This window comes from Salvelinus alpinus, chromosome 5 (genome assembly GCF_045679555.1).
Source record: "Salvelinus alpinus chromosome 5, SLU_Salpinus.1, whole genome shotgun sequence".
Taxonomy (NCBI): Eukaryota; Metazoa; Chordata; class Actinopteri; order Salmoniformes; family Salmonidae; genus Salvelinus; species Salvelinus alpinus.
Genome location: NC_092090.1, coordinates 92,971,427 through 92,997,639, shown reverse-complemented (window position 1 = coordinate 92,997,639; position 26,213 = coordinate 92,971,427). Strand labels below are relative to the sequence as shown.

General features: G+C 45.4%; 1 protein-coding gene across 2 annotated transcripts in view; it reads right to left on the bottom strand.

Moving 5' to 3' along the window:
• Positions 1–26,213, bottom strand: part of LOC139577243 (glutamate receptor ionotropic, delta-2) — a 662,466-nt gene that overhangs the window by 122,075 nt on the left and 514,178 nt on the right. For both annotated transcript variants that reach the window (XR_011675240.1, XM_071404217.1), the window contains exon 11: positions 23,821–24,133. Coding sequence is in view for 1 of the 2 variants with exons in the window: in XM_071404217.1 (XP_071260318.1) it covers positions 23,821–24,133 (313 nt within the window). In the remaining variant the exon portion in view is untranslated. The remainder of the gene's footprint in view (positions 1–23,820; positions 24,134–26,213) is intronic.

The following is a 26,213-nucleotide window of genomic DNA, read 5'->3' as shown; positions in this document are numbered from 1 at the left end:
TACTGCAGGGTAAATGAACACAGTGGTGTGCACTGTAGCTGTGTGTGTGTGCACTTGTGTGTGTGTTCGTGTGTGTGCGTATGTGTATGTACTTGTGTTTGTGTGTGTGTGTGTGCACTAGTGTGTGTTTGTGTGTCTGTATGTGTGTGCCAGTGGTGATTTTAGCATGTCAATCTTGATGGGGCATACTCCCCAAAAACGTTTAAGATGCATGCCAGCAAAGCCACTGCACAACACAATACTAAGCAATACATTAATTGCACTATAACGATGACAAACGGTGCCCACAAACTGTTAGGGCCTACATAAAGCTGTCCCAACAGCAGAGCTTTCTTTTCAGCACCATGGAGTGAATCCTTATCACAGGATGGGCATTCTAACGTAAATCTATCGCAGCACCCAAGGGGCTTGAATTTTCGAGCTCTCCCCGTAGATTTTGCAGTGATGTAGCGTCCCTATGAGTGACAGAACACTGAGCCGATCGCGGCGTAACTAGAGAACATTACCAACCCCTACGCTCCGTGTTTTCCACTGGCTGCCCCACCAAACTCCCGACGAACAGTTACTGTGGTGACGTTGCTTCCAGGGGCAGTTTGGAACTCGGTAGTGAGTGTTCCAACCGAGGACAGAGCTGTTGTTGCTCCTAGACATTTCCATTTCACAATGACTGTGGCTGAAATAGCCGAATCTACTAATTTAAATAGGTGTCAAGATATTTTTGGTGATGTAGTGTATCTGTCAGACCAATCCACCGGTCCGTTCATGAACAAACCTGAAATGATCAGCCGTCTGTTTCTCTACCGAGGCAACGGAGAGAAGGAGAGGGTCTATTCTCTTGGGGTTTGGAGTCACAGTCTGGAATCAGTCTCTCTCGTCTTCTGTTTCATTTGGATTTCTCTTTTTGTCTTGGCTGAGGAGGAGGAGACTGTGGGCTGAGCTGTCCTACTGGGTGTGACATTGTCTTTCACAAAAAACAGTAGATTTTGCAGTGACGTAGAGTCCCCATGAGTGATAGAACACAGAGCCAATCACGGCGCAACTAGAGAACATTATCAACCGCTACGCTCTGTATTTTCCGCTGGCTGCCCCGCCACCACAGAAAGCACTGAGCTAGGCTGAAATACATGCATTTTGGAGCTGCCTCACTCAAGAAAGCAAAAAAAGAGACCATGTTTGTATGCAGCTTTATTAAGTCAATGGCATAAAAAAACAACAACAAAAAATAGGTGGGGCTCTACCTCACCTGCCCAGAATGACGGGTCGCCACTGAAGGAGGCACATTTTCTTTTCATTACACAGAAAGTCAACAAAGTATGTATTTTTTTTTTTACATTCATTGAGAATGACAGCAGTTTCTCTGTCAATGTGAAACATCTTTCCAACACTCCCCTTCGATAACCACCAAGCCTCGGTGTGAAATAGAAGATTGTCATACTCTGATCCCATATCTCCACATAGTTTTACAAACAAGCGTGTGCACAGAGGATGTGGTTTGATGTAGTTTACAATCAAGTTACCTGCTGCAGTACATCTCTGAGATCTGTGCTCAGCTCTTTTGTCACCATTGTGTGTGTATGTGTGTGCGTGTAGGTGTTACAGTTTTGGCACTAATCACTTTGGCACTAATTTCAGAACCTTGATGTCATATTTCAAAACTCTAAACACAAAACTCACAAAACTGATGATCAAAATGCACATTTTTCAAAACTCTTAACACTTTTTTCCAATTGCTTGGATAAAATACACATAAAGCTAAGATCATTTGTTAATTGAACTAAAACTTAACGTCAAAGTATTACCATTTCATAATGCAATTCACACATTACATCTGAGATGACTGTCTATTCATGTCATTACAATTATCTAATTATCAATTGATACAACTGATCAAAATGATAAGTAACTGTTGCATTACTCTTAATGCATAGTTTTATGGAAACTGACAAACAATATTCCATGTTAAGATCATGAAAGTTTCAGGATAACGAGATCCATTGACACCAATTACAGTGGAACATGAACCAATTGGACTACATTATCTATGGATGTAATATTTCATCATCATTCTTTATCAGACACTGTTTCTATGGTCCCATGTACCACTTTTCCAGACCATGTTTTCAGATTTGACATTATTGAACACTCACAGCCTGAATTATTCACAATGTTGTACGTTAAGAGATGCCTTTCTGCGCACTATTGTTTTAAACGGCTGTTATTTGAGCATTTGTGGCCTTTCTGTGGCCGCTAACCTCTCTCATTAACAAGGTGTTTTTGCCCACAGAACTGCCACTCACCTGATGAGTTTTTAGTTTATCGCACCATTCTCTGTAAACTCTAGAGACTGTAGTGAGTAAAAATCCCAGGAGGGCAGCTGTTTCTGAGATTCTAGAACCGCCATGTGTAGCACCAACAATCATACCATTGTCAAAGTTGCTTAGGTTACGCACTAAAGCTCTCTACTCTATATATTGAGTTGCTGGCAGCCACATGATTCGCTGTTCGAAGGAGCAGTACCTAATAAAGTGGCCGGTGAGTGTATGTATGCAGGCCCTTGTAATTGCTTTTCCAATACTGCCAACTCATTACTGATGATTGATTTCACATTGTGGCACGAGTATATAATGAAATGAGTGGTATTCACCTACAACAACATAGTGATAAAATGGTGCCGGCAAGTGATCCATGTCACAATAGAGGTCAAGCAGTGGGAGGAGGAAGACGAGGAAGACGTGGTGGTCAAAGGAATGGCAGGGGACAAGCACCCTTTCTGAGAGGTGGTTGTGGGCCTGGTTTGAGAGGTGTGGGGGAACGTGGTAGAGGACAAGCACCCCTTCTGAGAGGTAGTTGTGGGCCTCGTTTGAGAGATGTGGGGGAACGTGGTAGAGGACAAGCACCCCTTCTGAGAGGTAGTTGTGGGCCTCGTTTGAGAGTATTGGGGGAACGTGGTAGAGGACAAGCACCCCGTCTGAGAGGTAGTTGTGGGCCTCGTTTGAGAGTATTGGGGGAACGTGGTAGAGGACAAGCACCCCGTCTGAGAGGTGGTGGTCGGCCTGGTTTGAGAGGTGTGGGGGAACGTGGTAGAGGACAAGCACCCCTTCTGAGAGGTAGTTGTGGGCCTCGTTTGAGAGTATTGGGGGAACGTGGTAGAGGACAAGCACCCCGTCTGAGAGGTGGTCGTGGGCCTGGTTTGAGAGGTGTGAGGGAACGTGGTAGAGGACAAGCACCCCTTCTGAGAGGTAGTTGTGGGCCTCGTTTGAGAGTATTGGGGGAACGAGGTAGAGGACAAGCACCCCGTCTGAGAGGTGGTCGTGGGCCTGGTTTGAGAGGTGTGAGGGAACGTGGTAGAGGACAAGCACCCCTTCTGAGAGGTAGTTGTGGGCCTCGTTTGAGAGTATTGGGGGAACGTGGTAGAGGACAAGCACCCCTTCTGAGAGGTGGTTGTGGGCCTGGTTTGAGAAGTGTGGGGGAACGTGGTAGAGGACAAGCACCCCTTCTGAGAGGTGGTGGTCGGCCTGGTTTGAGAGGTGTGGGGAACGAGGTAGAGGACAAGCACCCCGTCTGAGAGGTGGTCGTGGGCCTGGTTTGAGAGGTGTGAGGGAACGTGGTAGAGGACAAGCACCCCTTCTGAGAGGTGGTTGTGGGCCTCGTCTGAGAGGTGTGGTGGGGAACGAGGTAGAGGACAAGCACCCCTTCTGAGAGGTGGTTGTGGGCCTGGTTTGAGAAGTGTGGTGGGGAACGAGGTAGAGGACAAGCACCCCTTCTGAGAGGTGGTCGTGGGCCTGGTTTGAGAGGTGTGGTGGGGAACGAGGTAGAGGACAAGCACCCCTTCTGAGAGGTGGTCGTGGGCCTGGTTTGAGAGGTGTGGTGGGGAACGTGGTAGAGGACAAGCACCCCTTCTGAGAGGTGGTCGGCCTGGTTTGAGAGGTGTGGGGGAACGTGGTAGAGGACAAGCACCCCTTCTGAGAGGTGGTGGTCGGCCTGGTTTGAGAGGTGTGGGGGAACGTGGTAGAGGACAAGCACCCCTTCTGAGAGGTAGTTGTGGGCCTCGTTTGAGAGTATTGGGGGAACGTGGTAGAGGACAAGCACCCCTTCTGAGAGGTGGTCGTGGGCCTGGTTTGAGAGGTGTGGGGAACGTGGTAGAGGACAAGCACCCTTTCTGAGAGGTGGTCGTGGGCCTGGTTTGAGAGGTGTGGGGGAACGTGGTATAGGACAAGGCCACGGACCAAGACAGCGGCAGCAACAGCAAAGAGTCTCCAATGAAATCTGAGCAATAGTTGTAGACCATGTCGTAAATCATGGCATGACAATGACTGAGGCAGCTCCAATGAGTCAACCGAACCTCAGAAGATCAACCGTGGCTTTAATCATCAGAGTTTTCTGAAATGAGAACCGGTTAGTCTTCAGCATGCACTAAACATTAGGCTACTCTCAATTGTCAAATGACTGTATACCGCATGCCAATGTGTACCACAGAGTAGGTGATGTGGCTAAATGTGTTCTTACTGTAATTTTCCCTGCAGAATTAAGAGGGGAGGCAGAGGCAAAATTCTGACTGACCAACAAGAGCGGGCTGTGGTCAATTTGGTTCGGACCAGAAATTATATTCACCTTACAGACATTCAGCAGCACATCTTGGACAATGACATGTTCAACAATGTGGACGAAAACCATCACAAATTCCTCTTTTTGGATGAGGCAGGCTTCAACCTGGCCAAGACAAGGAGGAGAGGTCGGAATTTCATTGGCCAGTGGGCAACCATCCAAGTACCTGGACAACGTGGGGCCATCACCACCATGTGTGCAGCTATATCGGAAGATGGTGTGGTGGGACGCAGACCTTGTATTGGATCATATAATGCAGCTCTCCTTGTAACCTTCCTTGATGAGCTAAATCAGGTCTGTAGAGCTGATGGCGAGACCTATGTCATTGTGTGGGATAATGTCAGGTTCCACCATGCTCAAATGGTGCAAGCATGGTTTCAGGCCCATCCACAATTTACCACCCTTTACTTACTCCCATACTCTCCTTTCCTTAACCCGATTGAGGAATTTTCCTCCACATGGAGGTGGAAGGTATATGATAGGCGCCCTCACGAACAAGCCACCCTTCTCCAGGCCATGGATGACGCATGCAATGACTTCCCGGCAGACCAGTGTCAGGCCTGGATTCGCCCGAAGATTCTTCCCAAGATGTTTGGCTAATGAAAACAGGATTGTAAAGGATTGTAAAAAACTGTATTTGCTCAGCTCTTTTGCCACCATTGTGGTGTAGGTGTTAATGTGTGTGTGTGTAGTTGTGTGAGTATGCTTGTGTATGTGTGTGTGTGTGTGTGTGTGTGTGTGTGTGTGTGTGTGTGTGTGTGTGTGTGTGTGTGTGTGTGTGTGTGTGTGTGTAAGTGTGCGTGTAGGTGTTAATGTGTGTGTGTGTAGTTGTGTGAGTATGCTTGTGTATGTGTGTGTGTGTGTGTGTGTGTGTGTGTGTGTGTGTGTGTGTGTGTGTGTGTGTGTGTGTGTGTGTGTGTGTGTGTGTGTGTGTGTGTGTGTGTGTGTGTGCAAGTGTGCAAGTGTGCGTGTAGGTGTTAATGTGTGTGTGTGTAGTTGTGTGAGTATGCTTGTGTATGTGTGTGTGCGTGTGCGTGTGTGTGCGTGTGCGTGTGCGTGTGCGTGTGCGTGTGTGTGTGTGTGTGTGTGTGTGTGTGTGTGTGTGCGTGTAGGTGTTTATATGTTTGTTTGTGTGTGTGTGTGTGTGTGTGTGAATGTAGGTGTTTGTGTGTGTTTAAAGAAGGGCTGATGGTGTTTACCTGGTGCTGCAGGTCTCTAGCAGTGGCATCCTGCCGAGCGTGCTCTAATTGAGAGATGTCTGCATCGACAGCACCACGGTGACATGTCTCCCTGCGTTTCCCCTCCACGCCACGCACACACGTACGCACACACACAAACAGACCACACCGCACACTCGTCTCTATGGCTGCCAACAATACCAACCAGTCTCCACGTTCACGCATTGACAACATCATTAATAACGTAGAACAGGAGAAATGAAAGAAATCACTCTAATCCCTCTCTCTATAACTTTCATGACTGTACTGTTGGACCTCAGTCCTGGGGCAAAACGGAGGAGGGAGGCTTCGAACAGAGACAGTATTTTTGCTGGTTAACTGGAGCCGGTCAGAGAGAAAGATTAGACTTCAGGGGTGCTGCTATCCACTACAAATCTGTTTCGTTTTACTTCACAACTCCACACTGATCAAACAACTCTGGGATAACATGGGTCTGAACGTGATTCTGTAGCTTTGACAGATCCCTTGATTTAAACGATTAAAGCCAGAGACAGCTGACACAGGCAAATACCCCAATCCTAAATAGTCCCCAAGCTCTAAGTAGATGCTTTAGATGTACTGTAGACCTGATACAGATGGATATGTGTAAGCAATATGGCGGAGATTCCACATAGTCTGTCAGAGGGCAAGGTCGAGCTATCACCATATTGCTTAGACCTATAATATCCTCTCAGATCTATAGGAATTGTCCTCTGAAGGGGTCCACAATAGACTAGCTCCAGTTCTACCAATCAATCAATCAATCAATCAATCAATCAATCAACTGTATTTTATAATGCCCTTTTTACATAAGGAGTTGTCACAAAGGGTTTTATAGTTATCCAGCCCAAACCCAGAGAACGAAGGAAGCTAGGAGGAAACAGAAGAGCCATGTGAGGGGGGGGGGTCCTCTTCTGGCTGACGGGGTACACTAAACTAAGGAAATTATGGAAACAGAAGGGAGGCAGGCCTCTGCATGTTGAGGATGCCACCTCCAAATAGAGTTGCAAATGGACTGTGAACTAGTGAAATTGAATTGTGCAAACACGCAACAAAAAGGCAAAAGGCAAAAAATGAATCGTTTGAGCTGAAAAATGAAAAATATCTGCATGCTAGAACGAGACTTCAACCGACAAAAACCAAAGCTTTCCAACCCAGTCTCATTCTATCCACGACCCCATACCACGTAGCCTGAGTGCCAGTCTGTTTGTACTACCATGCCAACTCCTTGTCACTCATTGTCATGCAAATTGGCTTGACAAGGACAGCAATGGTGTTGACAAGAGCACAAACAGATCTGGGACCCAGGCTACATATCAGCTGCCAATGATCTGTTCCAAAAAGGTGCTTCTTTGTACAAAGTGTATTGTATAAAACACATCAAACAGAGAGACAACTGAGTACATCTAAAAAGGCACCCTATTCCCTAAAAAGTGCACTACTTTTTTTTTTACCAGAGCCCATAAGGTAGTACACCATCTAGGGAAGAGGGTGCCAATTAGGGACACAGCCACTGATTGGATGACAAAGCTGGCACTGCAGTGTCATGTTGGACCATTCATCCTGGTGCTGCAGTGTCATGTTGGACCATTCATCCTGGTGCTGCAGTGTCATGTTGGACCATTCATTCTGGTGCTGCAGTGTCATGTTGGACCATTCATCCTGGTGCTGCAGTGTCATGTTGGACCATTCATCCTGGTGCTGCAGTGTCATGTTGGACCATTCATCCTGGTGCTGCAGTGTCATGTTGGACCATTCATTCTGGTGCTGCAGTGTCATGTTGGACCATTCATCCTGGTGCTGCAGTGTCATGTTGGACCATTCATTCTGGTGCTGCAGTGTCATGTTGGACCATTCATCCTGGTGCTGCAGTGTCATGTTGGACCATTCATCCTGGTGCTGCAGTGTCATGTTGGACCATTCATCCTGGTGCTGCAGTGTCATGTTTGACCATTCATCCTGGCGCTGCAGTGTCATGTTGGACCATTCATCCTGGTGCTGCAGTGTCATGTTTGACCATTCATTCTGGTGCTGCAGTGTCATGTTGGACCATTCATCCTGGTGCTGCAGTGTCATGTTGGACCATTCATTCTGGTGCTGCAGTGTCATGTTTGACCATTCATCCTGGTGCTGCAGTGTCATGTTGGACCATTCATCCTGGTGCTGCAGTGTCATGTTGGACCATTCATCCTGGTGCTGCAGTGTCATGTTGGACCATTCATCCTGGTGCTGCAGTGTCATGTTGGACCATTCATCCTGGTGCTGCAGTGTCATGTTGGACCATTCATTCTGGTGCTGCAGTGTCATGTTGGACCATTCATCCTGGTGCTGCAGTGTCATGTTGGACCATTCATTCTGGTGCTGCAGTGTCATGTTTGACCATTCATCCTGGTGCTGCAGTGTCATGTTGGACCATTCATCCTGGCGCTGCAGTGTCATGTTTGACCATTCATCCTGGTGCTGCAGTGTCATGTTGGACCATTCATTCTGGTGCTGCAGTGTCATGTTGGACCATTCATTCTGGTGCTGCAGTGTCATGTTGGACCATTCATCCTGGCGCTGCAGTGTCATGTTTGACCATTCATTCTGGTGCTGCAGTGTCATGTTTGACCATTCATCCTGGTGCTGCAGTGTCATGTTTGACCATTCATCCTGGTGCTGCAGTGTCATGTTGGACCATTCATCCTGGTGCTGCAGTGTCATGTTGGACCATTCATCCTGGTGCTGCAGTGTCATGTTGGACCATTCATTCTGGTGCTGCAGTGTCATGTTGGACCATTCATTCTGGTGCTGCAGTGTCATGTTGGACCATTCATTCTGGTGCTGCAGTGTCATGTTGGACCATTCATGTATATCTGCAGACTATCTGGGATGTTGTTGTGTACTGAGGACCTCCAAATCAATTCAACCCTGAGGACAATGTTGTTTCAGTCCCAAATGGCTCCATAATCCCTATATAGTGCACTAGTATGGGTCCTGATCAAACGTAGGGATGCCATTTGGGACTGATGAGCTCCCGAATGGCGCAGCGGTCTAAGGCACTGCATCTCAGTGCTAGTGGCGTCAATACAGACCCTGGATTGATTCCAGGCTGTATCACAACCGGCCGTGATTGTGAGTCCCATAAGGCGGCGCACAATTGGTCCAGCGATGTCCGTTATAGGGTTTGGCCAGGGTAGGCCGTCATTGTAAACTGATTTACCTAGTTAAATTAATATGGGATGTAGCCAATGTGAGATCTGGGACAGAATATTTCTATAACGGCATCCCCTTCAGCATGGTGTGTGTGTGTTTCCGCATGAACTGTTCCTGTTAAAGAGCCTTGGGATGTTGATCCATTGCATATTCAGCCATTATTGACCGTTGAAGACTATCTGGCATGTAGTTTGCCTCGTCGTTGATACTGAGGTGAGAGTGTGTATACAAATAATTAGATTTTGCGCAATAATGACTAGATGACTAAAGTTTAATTACAACTAACAGAAGAATGATTGTGTATAAAAGGGAACAATTAGCGTGTTGATCATCATTACCGCCATTAGTAAAATGTAGATTAAGAGGTTGCTTGTATTTCTGTGAGCTCATCTGCGGCTCATTTAAAATAGAATAATAAACCAACGCTAAAATCACTCCCAGAATTTGCATAATAAATGTGGCCAAAATGAACGATTCTGAGTCCTCATGAAAAAAATAAAACCTCACAACTCCTGCACTTTGCCTCAAAACACCTCACATCTTCTCTCTTAGTCAATGCCATTATCTATCGCTATCTGCTTTTTCTATGCTTTTCTCCTTTTATTTTCCCTAAGCTCCCATGTCCCACTCCTCCCCTTCCCACCCCTCTCCTTCCCTCTCCTCTCCTCAAATCCAGAGAAATTGATTTGAACCTGACCTTTGAAAGACCACCATCACTATGTTTTATTCTCTCTTCTTCTCTCCACATCAATCCTCTCTCTCTTCTTCTCTCCACATCACTCCTCTCTATTTTCTCCCACCCCGTTCACTTTTTCTTTCATTCTCTTTTCTTAACCCAGCGGTTTCCAAAATAGGGGTCACGACCCGTGGGGTCGCCTGATATGAAAATGGGTCAAAATCTGAAAATATATATACAAAAATATTTACTGAACAAAAATATAAACTCAACATGTAAAGTGTTGGTCCCATGTTTCATGAGCTGAAATAAAAGATCCCAGAAAAGTCCATTCACACAAAAGCTTATTTCTCTCCAATTTTGTGAACAAATTTGTTTACATCCCTGTTAGTATTTCTCCTTTGCCAAGATAATTCATCCACCTAGCATATCAAGAAGCTGATTAAACAGAATGATCATTACACAGGTGCACCTTGTGCTGGCTATTTCAATAAGTATTTCTCTACGGCTGGTCATGCTTTCCTCCTGGCTACCCCAACCCCGGCCAACAGCTCCACATCCCCCCGCAGCTACTTGCCCAAGCCTCCCCAGCTTCTCCTTCACCCAAATCCAGATAGCAGATGTTCTGAAAAACCTGGACCCGTACAAACCAGCTGGGCTAGACAGTCTGGACCCTCTCTTTCTAAAATTATCCACCGCCATTGCTGCAACCCCTATTACTAGTCTGTTCAACCTCTCTTTCGTATCGTCCGAGATTCCTAAAGATAACAAAGCTGCCGCGGTCATCCCCCTCTTTAAAGAGGGTGACACTCTAGACCCAAACTGTTACAGACCTTTATCCATCCTGCCCTGCCTTTCCAAAGTCTTCGAAAGCCAAGTTAACAAACAGATCACTGACCATTTAGAATCCCACCGTACCTTCTCTGCTGTGCAATCCGGTTTCCGAGCTGGTCACGGATGCACCTCAGCCACGCTCAAGGTACAAAACGATATCATAACCGCTATCGATAAAAGACAGTACTGTGCAGCCGTCTTCATCGACCTGGCCAAGGCTTTCGACTCTGTCAATCACCGCATTCTTATCGGCAGACTCAACAGCCTTGGTTTCTCAAATGACTGCCTCGACTGGTTCACCAATTACTTCTCTGATAGAGTTCAGGATGTCAAATCGGAGGGCCTGTTGTCCGGACCTCTGGCAGTCTCTATGGGGGTACCACAGGGTTCAATTCTCAGGCCAACCATTTTCTCTGTATATATCAATGATGTCGCTCTTGCTGCGGGTGTTTCCTTGATCCACCGCTAAGAAGGCAACACCATTCTGTATACATCTGGCCCTTCTTTGGACACTGTGTTAACAAACCTCTAAACGAGCTTCAATGCCATACAACACTCCTTCCGTGGCCTCCAACTGCTCTTAAACGCTAGTAAAACTAAATGCATGCTCTTCAACCGATCGCTGCCCACACCCGCACGCCCGACTAGCATCACTACTCTGGATGGTTCTGACTTAGAATATGTGGACAACTACAAATACCTAGGTGTCTGGCTAGACTGTAAACTCTCCTTCCAGACTCACATTAAGAATCTTCAATCCAAAATGAAATCTAGAATCGGCTTCCAATTTCGCAACAAAGCCTCCTTCACTCACGCTGCCAAACGTACCCTTGTAAAACTGACTATCCTACTGATCCTCGATTTCGGCGATGTCATTTACAAAATAGCCTCCAACACTCTACTCAGCAAACTGGATGCAGTCTATCACAGTGCCATCCGTTTTGTCACCAAAGCCCCATATACCACCCACCACTGTGACCTGTATTCTCTCGTCGGCTGGCCCTCGCTACATATTCGTCGCCAGACCCACTGGCTCCAGGTCATCCCTAAGTCTATGCTAGGTAAAATTTGCCTTATCTCCATAACAACCATAATAACACCCACCCATAGCACGCGCTCCAGCAGGTATATCTTTCTGGTCAACCCCAAAGCCAACACCTCTTTGGCCACCTTTACTTTCAGTTCTCTGCTGACAATGACTGGAAGGATTTGCAAAAATCACTGAAGTTGGAGACTTATATCTCCCTCACTAACTTTAAGCATCAGCTGTCTGAGCAGCTCACCGATCGCTGCAGCTGTACACAGCCCATCTGTAAATAGCCCATCCAACTACCTACCTCATCCCCATGTTGTTTTTATTAACTTTTTTTTGCTCTTTTGCACACCAGTATTTATACTTGCATCATCATCTGCACATCTATCACTCCAGTGTTAATTTGCTAAATTGTAATTACTTCGCTACTATGGCCTATTTATTGCCTTACCTCCTTACTCCATTTGCACACACTGTATATAGATTTTTGTATTGTTATTGACTGTACTTTTGTTTATCCCACGTGTAACTCTGTGTTGTTGTTTTTTGCCGCACTGCTTTGCTTTATCTTGGCCAGGTCGCAGTTGTAAATGAGAACTTGTTCTCAACTGGCCTACCTGGTTAAATAAAGGTAAAAAAATATATACATGTGAGGAGAACCTTAAAAATCAAAATTAAAATGATTCACATCTGCCAGATCTAATTCAGCCAGAGTGTTTCCTTAGCTTACGGGATAAGCATGTACTTGACCGTTGATCTGTGAATCATTCCCATGGTGAATGGCATAGGCCTGCTACACTATGACACCACACACTATTGCAGAGACTGTGATATCTACCAACCACAATTAATATGCCAGAAAATGACATTGTATGGATTTTTAGGCACAGTAATTCAATTGAATGCCTTTGTCAGTTGACAGTGTTAAACAAATAAGTTATGCTATTGCTAGCAATCAAGAGGAAACTGACAGAACGACTCAAAAACTCCCCAGCTTATGGTACAGAAATCTCAAGTTTTGTGGGAGTGTGCAATTGGCACAGAGCTATTGCCATACGAATTTCCTGTTAGTTTCTCCACCATAGGTTTGCCACACACTGCAGTTCTAGGGAATTTGGCAGCACGTCCAAACAGCCTCACGCCAGCTCAGGACCTCCACATCTGGCTTTTTCACCTGCGGGATTGTCTGAGGAGGGGGGGGGGGGCTCCCATGGCTCTGCCCCTGCCCAGTCATTAAAATCAATAAATTAGGGCCTAATGAATTCATTTGATTGTATTTAAATTCATTGATTTCCTGTGAACTGTAACTCAGTAAAGCTTATGGTCTCCAAATGGGCGTTATCTGTGAGGGCCGAGATGCCCAAGCATTGACTTTGGTTCCTTATACATGTCAGGGGATTCTATTCAATAAGGACATATTTTTCTGTCTCACGATTCCCGAGCATGAACCGGCACAGGGGATGTTCAGTGTGCTGCGTGGCTATATTGACGAAAAACTGATTCCATGGGATCGAATGGTGGGCTTTTGCACAGATGGGGCTCCATCTATGGTGGGACGGAGGGCAGACCTTTGCACTCTAGTTATGAATGTGTCTCCCTCTGCCATATGGACGCATTGTATGATAGATACACCAAGAGCAACAGGTGGCAAAAGAGCTGAGCACAGAACTCAGAGATATACTGCAGCAGGTAACTTTGATTGTAAACTACATCCACTGCGCGCACGCCTGTTCATAAAACTATGTGGAGATATGGGATCAGAGTATGACAATCTTCTATTTTACACCGATGCTTGGTGGTTATTGAGGGGGAGTGTTGGAAAGATTTTTCACTTTAAGAGAGGAGCTGTTGTTATGTACAATGGATGCCAAAAAAATACTTTGACTTCCCGTGTCATGAAAAGAAAATGTGTCTCCTTCAGTGGCGATGCATCATTCAGGGGACCCGTCATTCAGGGGACCCGTCATTCAGAGGTGACCCATTATTCAGTGGCCACCCATCATTCAGGCGACCCATCATTCAGTGGCGACCCATCATTCAGGCGACCCATCATTCAGTGGCGACCCATCGTTCAGTGGCGACCCATCGTTCAGTGGCGACCCATCGTTCAGTGGCGAACCATCATTCAGGCGACCCATCATTGAGCCCCACTTTTATTTTGCCATTAATATGTATCACATATCAGTTTCCAAACAATGTAAAAATAATAATATTTGATTTAATAAAGCTGCATACAAACATGGTCTCTCTTTTTGCTTTCTTGAGTAAGGCGGCTCCAAAATGCAGGTGTTTTTCCGCGTAGCTCTGTGCTTTCTGTGGTGGTGGGGCAGCCAGCAGAAAATACAGAGCGTAGGGGTTGGTAATGTTCTCTAGTTGCACCATGATTGGCTCAGTGTTCTGTCACTCACTCATGGGGACACTACATCACCGCAAAATCTACGGGGAGAGCACTAAAATTCAAGCCCCTTGGTTGCTGCCATACATTTACATTAGAAGTGCCCATCCAAGAAGGCTCAAGGTCATTGGCCACAGATAAAATTACGTCATATCACATTATATCTACCGTAGATTTGATTGGACTGATCATGTCAACATCATACTTCCAAAATCTTAGCTAGCAAGCTTGACAAGCAGTCATCATCATGAATCAAGTCGACAATCTACTGGCAAATCCATTTCAATCTTTGTCATATGAAGATAAATTATAGATAAAACGTATCGGTGCTCATCGGCCATTGGACATAAACATTAGAAATTGCAAATTCAACAATGAGTGGTTTGGAAGGAATCAGTGGCTAACTGAAAGCGTTGCAAAGCAATCACTAGCCTGCTACTCAGTGGAGATGGTGTGTGGTCTGGGTTTAAGGGTCTCTTTTCCAAGCTTAAAAGGATAAACATTCACATGCAACACCATGGGCCAGAAAAGGTTGAATACATTGGTCATGCTTTCAATCCAGCATGACTTCTGCCGTGTTCAAAACAACTGGAAACTCTGAACTGGGAAATCTCAGACTTGAGTGAGTTCATGACAACTGGGAACTCTGAAAAAAACGAGCTCCGACTGGGAAAATACTTTTTGAATTGTCATCCAACTCGGAATTTCAAGTCGGGAACTTGGGCCTCTTTCTAGAGCGACGACCTGAAGATCACTGACGTCATGATTCAACCTTGTTTTTTTCAGCTCCCAGTTGTCTTGAAAGGACCATAAATCCAGAGAATGACAGACTTTGATGACAAAATTTGCCCACAAGAAGGACCGCCGTGCCACCTTCCTGTTCAAGTGAGCACAGCACAAGAAGGTGAGTTCAATAATGTATTGGATGCTGAAGTATAATGTGGCTAAGAATGTAATACTAAGTGTATGTTGTGTAGTAAGCTGTTAGTAGCCCATGTGCCTCACCCTAAAAATTTGGTCCCTTTCTCCCTCATAACTTAGCTTACTGTTCTGACTTGGGGGTGCATATGTAGCCTATAACCTGTGATAGAGAAATGTAATCATTGAATATTGTAAGAGCTTTCATTGTCTGCTCTGGAGATGAGAAGCAGGTACAGAGAGTTGATCCGTAACATTTAATATAGCAAAGACATGGAACAGGACAGGAACAGCGTCAGAACTGGGTAACAAAACGACAGACGACAATTAATGCTGAAGCGGGGAACAGAGCTGGGGAACAGATAGATATAGGGGAGGAAATAACACAAGTGATTTAGTCCAGGTGAGTGCAATGGATCGCTGATGCGCGTGACGAGGGAAGCAGGTGTGCGTAATGATGGTGGCGGGAGTGAGTAATTCTGGGCAGCCTGGCGCGCAGGGAGAGCGGGAGCAGGCGTGACATATGTGCCCCCTTTATTTATCCTACAGTTCTGACTTGGTGTACAGGGAGGATACTGTAAGAATGGCCCATGTTCTGAATTATTTCTCTGTAAATTTCAAAAGTGCTGAACCAATAGTTATATTGCCTATGTCCGTCTTAGCTCGGTCATTAATGTCTTAATCAAAATTACGGATTGCCTCTTATATGCCCAATGTTCCATTATGCCATAGTTTGTACATCTCAATTGTCAATAGAAACATAATTTGTTTAAGCAAGTCAGCCATATCAGCTATGTTTTTAAAAAAGGCAGTAAACGAGGCTGTATGAACTGTTTCACTGCCAGACAAGGCTCCGCTGATAGCCAGGTGTAGCGGTGGTAAGGATTCACTCCATGATGTTGAAAAAAAAGCTCTGCTATTAGGATAGCTTTATGTAGGCCCTAATAGTTTGTGGGCACCGTTTGTCACTATTATGGTGCAATTAATGTATTGTTTAGAGTTGTGTTGTGTAGTGGCTTTGCTGGCATGCATCTAAACATATATATATATGTTATGCACCACCAAGATTTACATGCTAAAATCACCACTGGTGTCTTTGCCTATGTAACAGACATATTTGGGAAACTGAACGAACTGAACACAAGCATGCAGGGGAAGTACAAAAACATTCTACAGATGAGGGATCGAATCAGTGGATTCAGAGGAAAGAATTCTTATTGGAGAGAGTGTTTCAGAAGCGAACCTTACCTCGGCTGTGGATGTTTCTGACAGAAAACAGCATCCGTAAATGTCTGACACGTGTGATGACTGCTCACCTCCAACGCTTGGAAGAGCACTTTGGTACCTACTTCCCGATCCATTTGACTGTGATCCTGGCTCAGTTGACATGCAGGTAAGTGACCGAATTCTGCAGACAACACATTCACGGGTCACTATGGAGGAGTTTTGGTTCGCGATTCAAAGGAAATACCCTGCCGTCTCCTTTTGAGCATTAAAAGTCATGGTACCCTTTGCCAGCTCATATCTGTGTGTAGCTGGATTCAGTGCTCTCGTCTGCATTACAACCAAATATTGATCCAGGTTGGATGTGACAGCAGAGACTAGGTGCGCAGTGTGGACCACCCCTCCCTGACTTTGAGAAGCTCCGACACGTCATGCATCCAGCACACCCATCTCATTAGTGGTGGTGAGATAAGAGACATTATGTCAGACACATTTACAATTGACTGTCATAGTCCCACATTAAAACTACAGTATGTGAGGGTGAGTTGAGAAGACAATCAGAAATACCGTTAGAATGTTTTTGACTGCCATAGCCCCAAATTAAACAGTTAACATTGGCTGTTAATTACATCCTTTTTTCACATAGTTGGGGTCGCAAGAATTTTCAGATATCAAAATGGGGTCATGGGACAAAAAAGTTTGGTAACCCATGTCTTAACCCCATCCCCTCCTCCTTTCACGATAGAGGGACACACACCAGGTGATAATTAAGCAATAAGGCCCGAGGGGGTGTGGTATATGGCCAATATACCACGGCTAAGGGCTGTTCTTAGGCACGACGTATCGCGGAGTGCCTGGACACAGCCCTTAGCCGTGGTATATTTGCCATATACCACAAACCCCAAGGTGCCATATCGCTATTATAAACTGGTTACCAATGTAATTAGAGCAGTAAAAATAAACGTTTTGTCATACCCGTGGTATACGGTCTGATATACCACGGATGTCAGCCAATCAGCATTCAGGGCTCGAACCACACAGTTTATAATAATACAATATACAACGGGTGGGTCTAATCCTGAATGCTGATTGGTTAAAACCAGGTGATAATAATACAATACATCACAAAGGAAAAACAAAAACAAAAGGATACAAACAAAAGTTAACAAACAGATCACTGACCATTTAGAATCCCACCGTACCTTCTCTGCTGTGCAATCCGGTTTCCAAGCTGGTCACGGATGCACGTCAGCCACGCTCAAGGTACAAAACGATATCATAACCGCTATCGATAAAAGACAGTACTGTGCAGCCGTCTTCATCGACCTGGCCAAGGCTTTCAACTCTGTCAATCACCGCATTCTTATCGGCAGACTCAACAGCCTTGGTTTCTCAAATGACTGCCTCGACTGGTTCACCAATTACTTCTCTGATAGAGTTCAGGATGTCAAATCGGAGGGCCTGTTGTCCGGACCTCTGGCAGTCTCTATGGGGGTACCACAGGGTTCAATTCTCAGGCCAACCATTTTCTCTGTATATATCAATGATGTCGCTCTTGCTGCGGGTGTTTCCTTGATCCACCGCTAAGAAGGCAACACCATTCTGCATGCTCTTCAACCGATCGCTGCCCACACCCGCCCGCCCGACTAGCATCACTACTCTGGATGGTTCTGACTTAGAATATGTGGACAACTACAAATACCTAGGTGTCTGGCTAGACTGTAAACTCTCCTTCCAGACTCACATTAAGAATCTTCAATCCAAAATGAAATCTAGAATCGGCTTCCAATTTCGCAACAAAGCCTCCTTCACTCACGCTGCCAAACGTACCCTTGTAAAACTGACTATCCTACTGATCCTCGATTTCGGCGATGTCATTTACAAAATAGCCTCCAACACTCTACTCAGCAAACTGGATGCAGTCTATCACAGTGCCATCCGTTTTGTCACCAAAGCCCCATATACCACCCACCACTGTGACCTGTATTCTCTCGTCGGCTGGCCCTCGCTACATATTCGTCGCCAGACCCCTGGCTCCAGGTCATCCCTAAGTCTATGCTAGGTAAAATTTGCCTTATCTCCATAACAACCATAACAACACCCACCCATAGCACACGCTACAGCAGGTATATCTTTCTGGTCATCCCCAAAGCCAACACCTCCTTTGGCCACCTTTCCTTCCAGTTCTCTGCTGCCAATGACTGGAAGGATTTGCAAAAATCACTGAAGTTGGAGACATATCTCCCTCACTAACTTTAAGCATCAGCTGTCTGAGCAGCTCACCGATCGCTGCAGCTGTACACAGCCCATCTGTACATAGCCCATCCAACTACCTACCTCATCCCCATGTTGTTTTTATTTACTTTTTTTTGCTCTTTTGCACACCAGTATTTATACTTGCACATCATCATCTGCACATCTATCACTCCAGTGTTAATTTGCTAAATTGTAATTACTTCGCTACTATGGCCTATTTATAGCCTTACCTCCTTACTCCATTTGCACACACTGTATATAGATTTTTGTATTGTTATTGACCGTACTTTTGTTTATCCCACGTGTAACTCTGTGTTGTTGTTTTTTGCCGCACTGCTTTGCTTTATCTTGGCCAGGTCGCAGTTGTAAATGAGAACTTGTTCTCAACTGGCCTACCTGGTTAAATAAAGGTAAAAAAATATATATATATTATAATAACCTTAAAAATCTAAATTAAAATGATTCAAATCTAAAAGATCTAATTCAACCAGAGAGCCCCCTTAGATCATGGGATAAGAACGTACTTGACCGTTGACCTTGAATCATTCCCATGGTGAATGGCTAGGCCTGCTACACTATGACACCACACACTATTGCAGAGACTTTGATATTACCGGCCGCAATTGATATGGTGAAAACAATGTTTAAGGAGACGGAGGCACAGAAACTCAAATGAATGCCTTTGTCAGATAACAGTGTTAAACAAATAATTTATGCTATTGCTAGCAATCAAGAGGAAACTGACTGAACGACTCAAAAACTCCCCAGCTTATGGCACAGATGTCTCAAGTTTTGAGGGAGCGTGCTATTGGCACAGAGCTGTTGCCAGAGAATTTTATGTTAATTTCTCCACCATAATCCGCCTCCAATGTTGTTTTAGAGAATTTGGCAGCACGTCCAAACAGCCTCACGCCAGCTCAGGACCTCCACATCTGGCTTTTTCACCTGCGGGATTGTCTGAGGAGGGGGGGGGGGCTCCCTAGTGGTTGGGCCTATGCCCTCCCATGGCTCTGCCCCTGCCCAGTCATGTGAAATCAATAAATTAGGGCCTAATGAATTCATTTGATTGTATTTAAATTCATTGATTTCCTGTGAACTGTAACTCAGTAAAGCTTATGGTCTCCAAATGGGCGTTATCTGTGAGGGCCGAGATGCCCAAGCATTGACTTTGGTTCCTTATACATGTCAGGGGATTCTATTCAATAAGGACATATTTTTCTGTCTCACGATTCCCGAGCATGAACCGGCACAGGGGATGTTCAGTGTGCTGCGTGGCTATATTGACGAAAAACTGATTCCATGGGATCGAATGGTGGGCTTTTGCACAGATGGGGCTCCATCTATGGTGGGACGGAGGGCAGACCTTTGCACTCTAGTTATGAATGTGTCTCCCTCTGCCATATGGACGCATTGTATGATAGATACACCAAGAGCAACAGGTGGCAAAAGAGCTGAGCACAGAACTCAGAGATATACTGCAGCAGGTAACTTTGATTGTAAACTACATCCACTGCGCGCACGCCTGTTCATAAAACTATGTGGAGATATGGGATCAGAGTATGACAATCTTCTATTTTACACCGATGCTTGGTGGTTATTGAGGGGGAGTGTTGGAACGATTTTTCACTTTAAGAGAGGAGCTGTTGTTATGTACAATGGATGCCAAAAAAATACTTTGACTTCCCGTGTCATGAAAAGAAAATGTGTCTCCTTCAGTGGCGACGCATCATTCAGGGGACCCGTCATTCAGGGGACCCGTCATTCAGTGGTGACCCATTATTCAGTGGCCACCCATCATTCAGGCGACCCATCATTCAGTGGCGACCCATCATTCAGGCGACCCATCGTTCAGTGGCGACCCATCGTTCAGTGGCGACCCATCATTCAGGCGACCCATCATTGAGCCCCACTTTTATTTTGCCATTAATATGTATCACATATCAGTTTCCAAACAATGTAAAAAATAATAATAATTGATTTAATAAAGCTGCATACAAACATGGTCTCTCTTTTTGCTTTCTTGAGTAAGGCGGCTCCAAAATGCAGGTGTTTTTCCGCGTAGCTCTGTGCTTTCTGTGGTGGTGGGGCAGCCAGCAGAAAATACAGAGCGTAGGGGTTGGTAATGTTCTCTAGTTGCACCATGATTGGCTCAGTGTTCTGTCACTCACTCATGGGGACACTACATCACCGCAAAATCTACGGGGAGAGCACTAAAATTCAAGCCCCTTGGTTGCTGCCATACATTTACATTAGAAGTGCCCATCCAAGAAGGCTCAAGGTCATTGGCCACAGATAAAATTACGTCATATCACATTATATCTACCTTAGATTTGATTGGACTGATCATGTCAACATCATACTTCCAAAATCTTAGCTAGCAAGCTTGACAAGCAGTCATCATCATGAATCAAGTCGACAATCTACTGGCAAATCCATTTCAATCTTTGTCATATGAAGATAAATTATAGATAAAACGTATCGGTGCTCATCGGCCATTGGACATAAACATTAGAAATTGCAAATTCAACAATGAGTGGTTTGGAAGGAATCAGTGGCTAACTGAAAGCGTTGCAAAGCAATCACTAGCCTGCTACTCAGTGGAGATGGTGTGTGGTCTGGGTTTAAGGGTCTCTTTTCCAAGCTTAAAAGGATAAACATTCACATGCAACACCATGGGCCAGAAAAGGTTGAATACATTGGTCATGCTTTCAATCCAGCATGACTTCTGCCGTGTTCAAAACAACTGGAAACTCTGAACTGGGAAATCTCAGACTTGAGTGAGTTCATGACAACTGGGAACTCTGAAAAAAACGAGCTCCGACTGGGAAAATACTTTTTGAATTGTCATCCAACTCGGAATTTCAAGTCGGGAACTTGGGCCTCTTTCTAGAGCGACGACCTGAAGATCACTGACGTCATGATTCAACCTTGTTTTTTTCAGCTCCCAGTTGTCTTGAAAGGACCATAAATCCAGAGAATGACAGACTTTGATGACAAAATTTGCCCACAAGAAGGACCGCCGTGCCACCTTCCTGTTCAAGTGAGCACAGCACAAGAAGGTGAGTTCAATAATGTATTGGATGCTGAAGTATAATGTGGCTAAGAATGTAATACTAAGTGTATGTTGTGTAGTAAGCTGTTAGTAGCCCATGTGCCTCACCCTAAAAATTTGGTCCCTTTCTCCCTCATAACTTAGCTTACTGTTCTGACTTGGGGGTGCATATGTAGCCTATAACCTGTGATAGAGAAATGTAATCATTGAATATTGTAAGAGCTTTCATTGTCTGCTCTGGAGATGAGAAGCAGGTACAGAGAGTTGATCCGTAACATTTAATATAGCAAAGACATGGAACAGGACAGGAACAGCGTCAGAACTGGGTAACAAAACGACAGACGACAATTAATGCTGAAGCGAGGAACAGAGCTGGGGAACAGATAGATATAGGGGAGGAAATAACACAAGTGATTTAGTCCAGGTGAGTGCAATGGATCGCTGATGCGCGTGACGAGGGAAGCAGGTGTGCGTAATGATGGTGGCAGGAGTGAGTAATTCTGGGCAGCCTGGCGCGGAGGGAGAGCGGGAGCAGGCGTGACATATGTGCCCCCTTTATTTATCCTACAGTTCTCACTTGGTGTACAGGGAGGATACTGTAAGAATGACCCATGTTCTGAATTATTTCTCTGTAAATTTCAAAAGTGCTGAACCAATAGTTATATTGCCTATGTCCGTCTTAGCTCGGTCATTAATGTCTTAATCAAAATTACGGATTGCCTCTTATATGCCCATTGTTCCCTTATGCCATAGTTTGTACATCTCAATTGTCAATAGAAACATAATTTGTTTAAGCAAGTCAGCCATATCAGCTATGTTTTTAAAAAAGGCAGTAAACGAGGCTGTAGGAACTGTTTCACTGCCAGACAAGGCTCCGCTGATAGCCAGGTGTAGCGGTGGTAAGGATTCACTCCATGATGCTGAAAAGAAAGCTCTGCTATTAGGATAGCTTTATGTAGGCCCTAATAGTTTGTGGGCACCGTTTGTCACTATTATGGTGCAATTAATGTATTGTTTAGAGTTGTGTTGTGTAGTGTAATGGCTTTGCTGGCATGCATCTAAACATATATATATATATATGTTATGCACCACCAAGATTTACATGCTAAAATCACCACTGGTGTCTTTGCCTATGTAACAGACATATTTGGGAAACTGAACGAACTGAACACAAGCATGCAGGGGAAGTACAAAAACATTCTACAGATGAGTGACTTAATCAGTGGATTCAGAGGAAATAATTCTTACTGGAGAGAGTGTTTCAGAAGCGAACCCTTCCCTCGGCTGGGCATGTTTCTAACAGAAAACAGCATCCGTAAATGTCTGACACGTGTGATGACTGCTCACCTCCAACGCTTGGAAGAGCACTTTGGTACCTACTTCCCGATCCATTTGACTGTGATCCTGGCTCAGTTGACATGCAGGTAAGTGACCGAATTCTGCAGACAACACATTCACGGGTCACTATGGAGGAGTTTTGGTTCGCGATTCAAAGGAAATACCCTGCCGTCTCCTTTTGAGCATTAAAAGTCATGGTACCCTTTGCCAGCTCATATCTGTGTGTAGCTGGATTCAGTGCTCTCGTCTGCATTACAACCAAATATTGATCCAGGTTGGATGTGACAGCAGAGATTAGGTGCGCACTGTGGACCACGCCCCCCTGACTTTGAGAAGCTCCGACACGACATGCATCCAGCACACCCATCTCATTAGTGGTGGTGAGATAAGAGACATTATGTCAGACTTATTTACAATTGACTCTAATAGCCCCACGTTAAAATTATGTGATGGTGAGTTGAGAAGACAATCAGAAATACCGTTAGAATGTTTTTGACTGCCATAGCCCCAAATAAAAAAGTTAACATTGGCTGTTAATTACATCCTTTTTTTCACATGGTTGGGGTCGCAAGAATTTTCAGATATCAAAATGGGGTCATGGGACAAAAAAGTTTGGTAACCCAACCCCATCCCCTCCTCCTTTCACGATAGAGGGACACACACTAGGTGATAATTAAGCAATAAGGCCCGAGGGGGTGTGGTATATGGCCAATATACCACGGCTAAGGGCTGTTCTTACGCACGACGTATCGCGGAGTGCCTGGACACAGCCCTTAGCCGTGGTATATTTGCCATATACCACAAACCCCAAGGTGCCTTATCGCTATTATAAACTGGTTACCAATGTAATTAGAGCAGTAAAAATAAATGTTTTGTCATACCCGTGGTATACGGTCTGATATACCACGGATGTCAGCCAATCAGCATTCAGGGCTCGAACCACACAGTTTATAATAATACAATATACAACGGGTGGGTCTAATCCTGAATGCTGATTGGTTAAAACCAGGTGATAATAATACAATACATCACAAAGGAAAAACAAAAACAAAAGGATACAAACAAAAAGGAACTCACCCTGCTGGACGAAGGATCCATAGACGAACCACATGGAATTGTAGAAGGTGGTGGAGGAGACAGCACCCATGGGCAGGCGCGGCGGGTTCAGCCAGTTGAGTAGGTAGACCAGGATGCCCACCAGCAGCACGGTGCCCGCAATGCACGCCCACAGCGACAGGTCAAAGGGCGCTAGGCAGGCGAACATGTCCACTGTACGCTCGGCCTTTCTGAGCAGCACACCCACCGAGTAGTCCATGTAGCGTGTGGTGAAGTCCACCGCACTCTCCCGTTCTGGCGTGATGGTGAGAGCCGAGAGACCCACGTCTGCCCGCTGGAACACAAACACACAGAGACACGTGCGCAAGCATACACATAGATATGGACACACGCACACAAATACACACACACACCAGATTCATTAATGCAAAGATTCAAGGTGTATAGAAGTCAAGAAAATGATGGGGATTCTGTGAACACACACATCAGAAATCTCTGTGTTGTATTTGCTGGTATGGCTGAGTAATGGAACATCGCTTTGTGTTGTTTTTACACGTTAATCCAAGTCATGCAATAGAATCAATAGAATCATATCTAATTTCTGCCATGGCTTCTCTGTTGCCGCTGACGATCACAGTCATTCTCTACTTGTTGTCAAAACAACACTCTAAACTCGCTATCTGATTAACACTGACACACTTCTCAAACTAAATAGATAGGAGAATATCATGTTAATAAGCCGAAATATTGTTATAGAAAAATGTAGGGATCGACAATTTCTGCGTCTGAGTCTATTATATTTAAGCGAAGCAGCGTTTATGGAGATGAATATGGCTGTGGTCTGTGAGTCATAGCGTGAGCATTGGAGGGGTTCAGTCATCTTCAATAAATAGTTTCTAGGAGGATTCCGGAGGATGAGGGCAGTTGCTAGGCCAGTAAGGCCAGTAAACCAATCAGGGAGTCTGAATTAGAATACACAAGTTGGTCCACTGAGAACAGTGTTGTTTTAATCTGCCACACAACGTACGTGTGTGTGTGTTTATGCAGGCCAGGTTCAGCTATAAACCCACTTAGGCAGAGCTCATATCCTCCCACATGTTGTGCCTCACCATTAGAAGACACTGTACGCAAAAAACATTTTCGTGCATCCCAAATAACACCTATTTATCTATATAGTACGCCAGTTTTGACAGGGCCAAAAGCAGTGCGCTATATAGGGAACAGGGTGCTATTTGGGATGCAGCCTATGTCTACAATTGAGTGTAGTCTGGCCCAGGGGTGCGAAGGTGAACGGCAAGGCACTGGAGTGACGGACCACCCTTGCTGTCTCTGCCTGGCCGGCTCTCCTCTCTCCACTGGGATTCTCTGCCTCTGACCTTATTATGGGGGCTGAGTCACTGGCTTGCTAGTGCTCTCCAATGCTGTCCCTAGTAGGAGTGCATCATGTCTTGCCAGGCTTTTTTATCTATACTCGACTTGAGTGGGTTGAGTCACTGACATTATCTTCCTGTCCGTTCTAGCTCCCCCTCGGGCTCGTGTGGTGGGGAAGATCTTCGTGGGCTATACTCTGCCTTGTCTCAGGGTAGTAAGTTGGTATTTTGTTGATTTCCCTCCGGTGTCGTAAGACTTGTGCTTTAGCAAAGTAGGTGGGGATATATCCTGCCTGATTGGCCCTGTCCGGGGGTATCGTCGGACGGGGCCACAGCGTCCCCCGACCCCCCTCGTCTCAGTCCTCAGTATCTATGCTGCAATAGTCTATGTGCCGGGGGGCTAGGGTTAGTCTGTCCTATCTGGTGTAATTCTCCTGTCTTATCTGTCATCCTGTGTGACCTTAAGTATGCTCCCTCTAATTCTCCCATCTCTCTCTCCCCTCCCGGAGGAACTGAGCCTTAGGACCATGTCTCAGGACTACCTGGCCTGACGACTCCTGGCTGTCCCCGTCCCCAGTCCACCTGGTCATGCTGCTGATCCAAGTTCTACTGTCCTGCGGCTATGGAACCCTGACCTGTTCACCGGAAGTGCTAACTTGTCCCGGACCTGCTGCTCTCTCTCTGTCAATTTAAATAAATTCATTATGCCCTAATCTATGGATTTCACATGATTGGGAATACAGATCAGAAACCCGTAGATCAGAAAACCAGTCAGGCGACACATCTCCTTCACATAGAGTTGTTCAATGTTGAATGTTGTCCCACTCCTCTTCAATGGCTGTGCGGAGTTGCTGGATATTGGTGGGAACTGAAACACGCTGTCGTACACTTCAATCCAAAGCATCCCTAACATGCTCAATGGGTGACATGTCTGGTGAGTATGCAGGCCATGGAAGAACTGGGAGATTTTCAGCTTCCAGGAATTGTGTACAGATCCTTGCGACATGGGGCCATGCCTCAGGATCTCGTCACGGTATCTCTGTG